The sequence below is a fragment of the Tauraco erythrolophus genome, unplaced genomic scaffold (genome assembly GCF_009769465.1).
Source record: "Tauraco erythrolophus isolate bTauEry1 unplaced genomic scaffold, bTauEry1.pri scaffold_108_arrow_ctg1, whole genome shotgun sequence".
Classification (NCBI taxonomy): domain Eukaryota; kingdom Metazoa; phylum Chordata; class Aves; order Musophagiformes; family Musophagidae; genus Tauraco; species Tauraco erythrolophus.
This window is the reverse complement of record NW_028238570.1, coordinates 36,981-44,704: the sequence shown is the minus strand read 5'-3', so window position 1 is coordinate 44,704 and position 7,724 is coordinate 36,981. Positions and strand designations below refer to the sequence as shown.

The following is a 7,724-nucleotide window of genomic DNA, read 5'->3' as shown; positions in this document are numbered from 1 at the left end:
CTTTGTGGAGATTAATTTTCTTCCCGACTGCTAACAGTTTTGCTAACAATGCTGGTCAGATCCAATACAACTGTTTTACAATAACTTTTGCTGGAAGCTGCTCTGGCGGGTGCCTGAAAAGAAAAAATCTCTCAGCAAATCACTTGTGTCCTGGGTTTGGTTGGGATAGAGTTAACCTTCCAAAGGAAAAGTGGGAGGAGGCACAGCTCGGGCAATTGACCAGAATTAGTCAGAGGGCTATTCGATACCATATGCGTCATGTCCCGAGACTATAAATTGAGAGAGTTAGGCAATAGAGGGGCTTTTTCACATTTTCGGGGATCCCGAGTGGGCTGGGCTGCGCGGGGGTTCTGGCTCCCGCGGTCTGCGTGGTGAGGTGAGCATTTGTACAGCTCCTTTTGTACTGCTCTATTTTTGTTAATGTTATCTTTGTTATTACTCTTTTCTCTTTTTTTTTTTCCCCCCACTGTTTTATTAAATCGCCCTTATCCCAAACCACATGTTTTACTCTTTTTCTTCCGATATTCTCCTCCCATCCCGCCGAGGGGGAGGAGTGAGCGAGTGGCAGAGTGGTTGCTGAGCTACCGGCTGGGCTAAAGTACGACAGTCCTTTTTGGTGCCCAACGTGGGGCACAAAGGGTTGAGATAACGACAAAATCCGACTAGCGTGTGCTAAAACCCAAATTCGTTATACGCGTTTATTGTATTAGTTAAGTAGTCGCCGGTCATAATGCTGTTTTGGTTGCTCACGTGGCTGTGCTATGTAAATGTTTCCATGCCCGATGTATTCCCTGCAGGGCTGTTCATCACCGCGGGCAGAGGGATCAGGGCTCTCGTTGTGCTGTCCTGTCTCATATCGCTTTATGACATGATCGCGGCGCTGGCCACGCGGCTGGGCTGGTCCGTGTACGCGGCGTTGACATCGTGTCCGTTCCTCGGGCGCCACCTCTCGCAATTTGCCGGTAACCGCGCTCAGTCCCTGGGAAAGGCAGGGGAAGGTCCCTTCCCCCGGTTCTTCACCCCGCCCTTCTCATTCAGGCTAATTACAACGGTCTTTGAGGATTTTGAATATTCTGGGAGTGTTCTAGCCAGCATGGTGTTAATGCTGTGTCTCCCGAAGGTGTTTCAGGTTTTGTTTGGGGTTAAACAGCTATTTAAAAATATCCCAGAGAGATCTACTCTGAGGCCACATAGTTATGAGTGGCAGGGTGTGTGGGAGAACATGGGCAAATGCCTAAGACAATTGGCACCTCCAGTATTTTGGAACTTCACCCCTGAACAAGTGCAGAATCTGGAAAAACTAATAGAATGTTTGGAAAAAAAGTGTGCTGTCACCCTGGCAATTCCTGGGAGTCCCAGATCACTGCAATGTGCTGGAGCCTGGCCCATGCCTACTGAGTCACCTTGTCTAACACTATTTGGCACCCTTGAAGGGGAGAGGAGGTCCCTGGATCTGATGAAAAAACAATGGACTGCAGCTGAACCAGAGAATCCACCTGTTCCAGTATCAGTCATCCCTGTGATGTGCGGAATAAGACTCTACAATCGAAATTATGGAATCGGTATGTTTATTCAGCACTGGATGCATGGGGGATCACTCCACCACAAAACGTGCGTCCCTACCAGAGTAGCATTCTAGTATTTATATAGTAAAATGTTACATATTCATTTTGTTCCAGGAAACTCCTATACATGTCCATAAACTTTCCCCAAAGAGGTGTTTTTATTACAATGAACTCTAAGAAGTCATTTCCATAGTCTCCGCCTTTAACTTTTCCCAGTTGTGTGTGCGCAGTGCCTTCTGGTGGTTGTGGGTAGGGGTCTCAGGGATGAAGGCCATATGTCTTCCTCGTGATGACCTTTTCACCTCCTTGAAGATTAGCGAAGACATTATGACTGTTCTCTGCAAAGTCATCATGACTGTCCTTGTTCTCCTTCTTGGTTCCTGTTTATCTTGTACAAGGGTTGTGTGACTTACAGATATATGGCTTAAGCTGAGCTAACTTATACAAATATTGTAAAAGTGGTTAAGCAAGATTAAGCAAGTCTTAGTCCCTCTATCATTCCCCCCTTTTCTAAAGAATTAGTAAATTCATTTACTTATTCCCCTTAAGCAACACCTCAGAAAAGCTCATATCATTATACAAACAAAGAGACCCATAGCTATAATTGTTATTATGGCCAAGAATATAGTTTTCAACCAAGCAAAATTTGGAAGCCAAGATGTTAGTTTATTAATCAAATCTGTGACTCCCCATGAGGTGTCATCTTGTGCCACCTCATGCAGAACTTTGGTTTCATAGATTCATAGATTTCTAGGTTGGAAAAGACCTTAGAGATCATCGAGTCCAACCATCCCTAATCCCCATTAAACCATATCCTCAAGTAGCTCATCCACCCTATTCTTAAACACATCCAGGGATGGGGACTCAACCACCTCCCTGGGCAGCTTATTCCAGTGGCTGACAACCCTTTCAGAGAAGAAATACTTCCTAACATCCAACCTGAATCTCCCCTGACTAAGCTTATGCCCATTTCCTCTTGTTCTATCACCCATCACTAATGTAAAGAGCCCTTCCCCTAACTCCCCACCATCTTTTCTCAAGTATTTATAGGCCGTAATCAGGTCTCCCCTCAGCCTCCTCTTCTCCAGGCTAAACAGCCCCAACTCCCTCAGCCGCTCCTCATAAGTTTTATTTTCCAGCCCCTTGACCAGTTTAGTTGCCCTTCTTTGGACTCGCTCCAGGAGCTCAATATCTCTCTTAAAGCGAGGGGCCCAAAACTGGACACAATATTCCAGGTGCGGCCTCACCAGTGCCGAGTACAGGGGCAGGATCACTTCCCTGTTCCTGCTGGTCACACTATTCTTGATACACGCCAGTATCCCATTGGCCTTTTTGGCCACCTGGGCACACTGCTGGCTCATATCAAGCCGGTAGTCAACCAACACCCCCAGGTCCTTCTCCGCCAGGCAGCTCTCCAGCCACTCCTCCCCGAGCCTATAGCGATGCTTGGGGTTTTTATACCCCAAGTGAAGGACTCTGCACTTGGCCTTATTAAAGCTCATGCCATTGGCCTCAGCCCAACGATCCAGTCTGTTCAAATCCCTCTGAAGGGCCTCCCTACCCTCAAGCAGATCGACACAGCCTCCCAGCTTGGTGTCGTCCGCAAATTTACTGAGGGTACATTCAATCCCCTCATCCAGGTCATTGATAAAGATGTTAAACAGAACTGGACCCAGCACTGAGCCCTGGGGAACCCCACTGGTGACCGGCCTCCAGCCGGATTTAGCCCCATTTACCACCACTCTTTGGGCCCGGCCATCCAGCCAGTTTTTAACCCAAAGGAGGGTGTACCTATCCAGGCCAGCAGTTATCAGTTTCTCCACCAGAACACTATGAGAAACTGTATCAAAGGCTTTACTGAGGTCCAGGAAAACTACATCCACAGCCCTTCCCTCGTCAACCAGGCGGGTCACCCTGTCATAGAAGGCGATCAGGTTTGATTGGCAAGACCTGCCTTTCATAAACCCATGTTGACTGGGCCTGATCACCCGGTTAACCTGTATGTGCTCATTAATAGCACTCAAGATAACCTGTTCCATGACTTTGCCCGTCACCGAGGTCAGACTGACAGGCCTGTAGTTCCCCGGATCCTCCTTCCGCCCTTTTTTGTAAATGGGGGTAACATCCGCCAGCCTCCAGTCCAGCGGAACTTCCCCAGTGAGCCAAGACTGCCCAAAGATAATGGACAGGGGTTTGGCAATGACATCCGCCAGCTCTCTCAGGACTCTCGGGTGGATACCATCAGGCCCCATAGACTTGTGGGCATCCAGCCGAAGGAGCAGATCCTTGACCCGTTCCTCTTGGATCACAGGAGCTTCGATCTGCTCTCCCTCCCTGCACTCAGACACCGAAGGCCAGCTCACCTGGGAACTGCTGACCTTATTATTAAAGACTGAGGCAAAGAAGGCATTAAGGACCTCAGCCTTGTCTTCATCCCTAGTGACTAACGTACCCCCTGAGTCCAGTAGGGGCTGGAGGTGATCTTTAGCCCTCCTTTTGTTATTAATATATTTATAGAAAGACTTTTTGTTGTCCCTTACGGAGCTGGCTAGTCTAAGTTCCAATTGGGCTTTTGCCTCCCTGATTATCTCCCTACATGCCCTAACTTCCTCCCTGTATTGATTCCTGGATGCCTGCCCATTCTTCCAAGACTTGTAGACATCCCTTTTTCTTTTGAGATGTTCCCAAATCTCCTTTGTTATCCAAGCTGGTTTTCTACCCCGGCGGCTCGACTTCCGGCACACAGGGACAGCTCGCTCCTGTGCCTCCAGAATTTCCTTTTTGAATAGTAACCATCCCTCCTGCGCCCCCTTACCCTTGAGAACTGTCTCCCATTGGACTTTGTTAACCAGACTTCTAAACAGCCCAAAGTCAGCTCTCCCAAAGTCCAGCTTGGCCGTTTTAGTGTTCCCCCTTCTAACTTCCCCTAGAATTGAGAATTCTATTATCTCGTGGTCACTAAGCCCCAGGCGTCCTCCAACCTTCACATCTCCCACAAGACCTTCTCTGTTCACAAACAGCAGGTCTAGGGGAGCTCCTTCTCTAGTCGGTTCACTAACCAGTTGTGAGAGGAAGTTGTCCTCCACACTCTGCAGGAACCGCCTAGACTGTTTCCTGACTGCCATGTTATACTTCCAACAGACATCAGGCAGGTTAAAGTCACCCATAAGGACAAGGGCTAGTGAGCGCGAGACTTCCCCCTCCCAGATTTCTTGTAGATCCGTAGTTATTCTTCCACTTTGGTCTACGTATGTACAACAATTTTCATTAATGACGGTACAAACTCCTTGTGAAGCTAGTAACAAATCTAATGCCATTCGATTCTGTAATACAACCTTTGACAAACTAGTAACTTCAGTTTGAGTTGCAAGGATTGCGTCACGGGTCCGGTTTTCAATAATTTCAATGGTTGCTGAAATGTTTATGATTGCCTTTTCTAATTCACTAACTCCTAATGAGGGTATTAGCCATCTAACAAAACTGTGGAATCCAGTGGGCCTTATTACTAATGGGTTGTTAGGAGCTCTCTTTAACCTCCTTAATACTGATCTTATCCATCCCTTTTGGGTATCTAGTCGGTCGTATATAGATGCATTGGGGACTATGGCTCCCAAAGCACAAGTACCTTTCCATCCTGCAGGTAAAGTCTTATAGGCAGTATCATTACATAGCCAATACCATCCTCGCCCATCAGGGACTGGCCACTTGCTATCTCTATTTACATTTGAGGTTCCAATATAAATTAATTTTTTACAATTTGTGTAGTTTCCTACAAAAGTGTACTAGTTAAACAATCGATTTTACTTTTCCCTTTCGGGGGATTACATCTCCGGTAACATGTAGCATTTGTTAGTTCGTTAGTCATAACTATTTTAATCTGTCGATCTATACTTCTTTCCCAATTAGTGTTGACCCATAAATCTGGAGTATTCTTTTTGCTATTTAATGGTATTCCTATAAGAGGTATGGGAGTCTCTCCATTTTTAGGCATCTGAGCACAGATCCAACAATCGGTTCTATTTAATGCTGTTGCAATTCCTTGTGTTACACTTAGATGTGTGTTTACCTGCCATCCTAGAATTTGCGTAATTATAATTGAGATAATCACAATTTGGTAGGTTGTACTTGCATGACTTTCCATGGTGTTTCACAGGCTTTCTTAACTTGGGTATGATGAATCCATGCGTTTTTTTCTTTAATCTTGATGGCAGTGTATGAAGTAAGCAGTACCTGGAAAGGTCCTTCCCACTGTGGTTCCAAAGTTTTTCCTGTAAGAGACTTAACATATATATAGTCTCCAGGTTGTATATTATGTACTGGCCCATCCAATCCTGTCTCGAGTGTTGAGTACATATTTCCTAATTTTGTTGAGCTGTTTAGTTAAAGCTATCATATAAGAAATTCTGATTTCATCTCCAGCTTGTGAAGATATCCCTTTTCGTATTTTATAAGGTCTGCCATATAAAATTTCAAGAGGGCTCAACCCTTCCTTTGCCCTTGGCTTTGTTCATATTCGCGAAAGAGCTAAAGGCAGAGATTGAGGCCAGGGTAGATTAACTTCTTGTCCTAATTTTACAATTTGTTGCTTAATTAAATGATTCATTTCTTCTACTCGATCACTAGATTGGGGTCGATAAGGGGTATGAAGTTGCCAGTCTATACCCAAGTGTTGACTCATCTTTTGTATCACTTTTGAAATAAAATGTGGTCCTTGATCTGAAGATATAACCTCTGGAACTCCAAAACGTGGTATTATTTCCTGTATTAATACTTTAGTTACCTCTTGAGCCTTATTGGTTCTGGTAGGAAAAGCTTCTGGCCAACTTGAAAAGGTATCAGTTAATACCAACAAATATTGATACTCTGCTTTTCTTGGAAGTTCTGAAAAATCGATCTGCCATTGTTGTCTGGGCACATTACCTTTTCCATTTTGACCCATTTCTAGTTTGGGGGTGTTTTTGGGATTTGTCTGGAGGCAAAGATCACATTGTTTAGTTACTTGTCTCACAATGGTGTATAAGTTTCTAGCTATAATTTCTTTAAATTAAGTGTTTATACAGGGCCTCAGCCCCCCAGTGTCTTTTTCTATGTTCTTCTCTTATCAGAGACCAAGTTATATAGGAGGGAATGATTAGTTTTACTTGTGGGGTGAGAGCCCAGCCTTCATTATTATATGACCCTCCTAAATCAGTAATAAATTTCTGATCCTTTCTAGTATATTCTGTCTTACCTTCTAGGGAGATCTTTCCATCAGGAATCAAGGCTCCTTCTACTCTTACCTTTGTTTTGGCTACCTGTTTTGCCTCTCTGTCTGCCAGCTCATTTCCTTTTTCCAATTCGGAGTTTTTCTGGTGTGCTTTAATGTGCATGATCTCTATTTTTCCAGGGAGTTGGACTGCTTCCAAAAGTTTCAAGATTTCCTCTGCATGCTTAATATGTTTGCCCTGTGAGTTCAATAATCCTCTTTCTTTCCATATTGCCCCATGCGCGACTCCAAAGGCATATTTAGAGTCTGTGTAGATGTTCACAGCTTTTCCTTGGGCCAATTCCAAGGTGCGAGTCAGAGCAATTATTTCTGCCTTCTGCGCAGAAGTGTTTATGGGTAGAGGTCTTGACTCTATTACCTTTTGACTGGTGGTAATGGCATATCCGGCATGCCTTTTACCGCTCAGGACATAGCTGCTCCCATCCGTGAACCAGTTCTATGTGTTTTCCATAGGACTGTCTCTCAGATCTGGATGGCTTGAATAAGTTGACTCAATAGTCTCCAGACAGTCATGATGCACTGGCTCTCCTGTATTTCCACTGAGGAAAGAAGCTGGGTTGACAATGTTAGTGACCACAATTTTCACATCATCTTGTTCTATCAGTATAGCCTGATCTTTGTGGGGGAGAGCCAATGTCTACCCTTTTGTCCCAATATGGCCGATACCGTATGTGATAACACAGTCATTTTCTGGCCCAGGGTAAACTTTCGGGCTTCCTGGATGCTTAGCACTATGGCTGTGACTGCTCTCAGGCATCCAGGCCAACCCTTTGCAGTTGCATCCAGTCGTTTGGAAAAGTAGGCAACTGCTTGCCGATATGGGCCTAGATCTTGTGCTAGTATTCCTAAAGCAATTCCTTGTTTCTCGTAGGAGAAAAGGTTTACTTACATCA

The 7,724-nt window shown here is 45.0% G+C and overlaps 1 protein-coding gene across 1 annotated transcript; it reads right to left on the bottom strand.

Annotated features, from left to right (window-relative positions):
* Positions 1-2,131: 2,131 nt before the first annotated feature.
* LOC147526094 (endogenous retrovirus group V member 1 Env polyprotein-like) lies at positions 2,132-7,221 on the bottom strand. Its single transcript, XM_086630503.1, has 3 exons — positions 7,190-7,221; positions 4,766-5,279; positions 2,132-2,299 (listed from the first exon to the last, which is right to left on the bottom strand). The coding sequence occupies exons 1-3, from the start codon at positions 7,219-7,221 to the stop codon at positions 2,132-2,134; spliced, it is 714 nt and encodes a 237-aa protein (XP_086486629.1).
* Between the last annotated feature and the right edge of the window lie 503 nt (positions 7,222-7,724).

Excerpts from the sequence above, each read along its gene's own strand:
- LOC147526094 (XM_086630503.1), bottom strand. The coding sequence starts at position 7,221 with ATGCCGGATATGCCATTACCACCAGTCAAAAG. Across the intron at positions 5,280-7,189 it reads CCATTACCACCAGTCAAAAG|AGATAGCAAGTGGCCAGTCC; the intron begins GTAATAGAGTCA and ends AAATGTAAATAG. Across the intron at positions 2,300-4,765 it reads ATCTACAAGAAATCTGGGAG|GAAACCAAAGTTCTGCATGA; the intron begins GGGGAAGTCTCG and ends CTATGAATCTAT.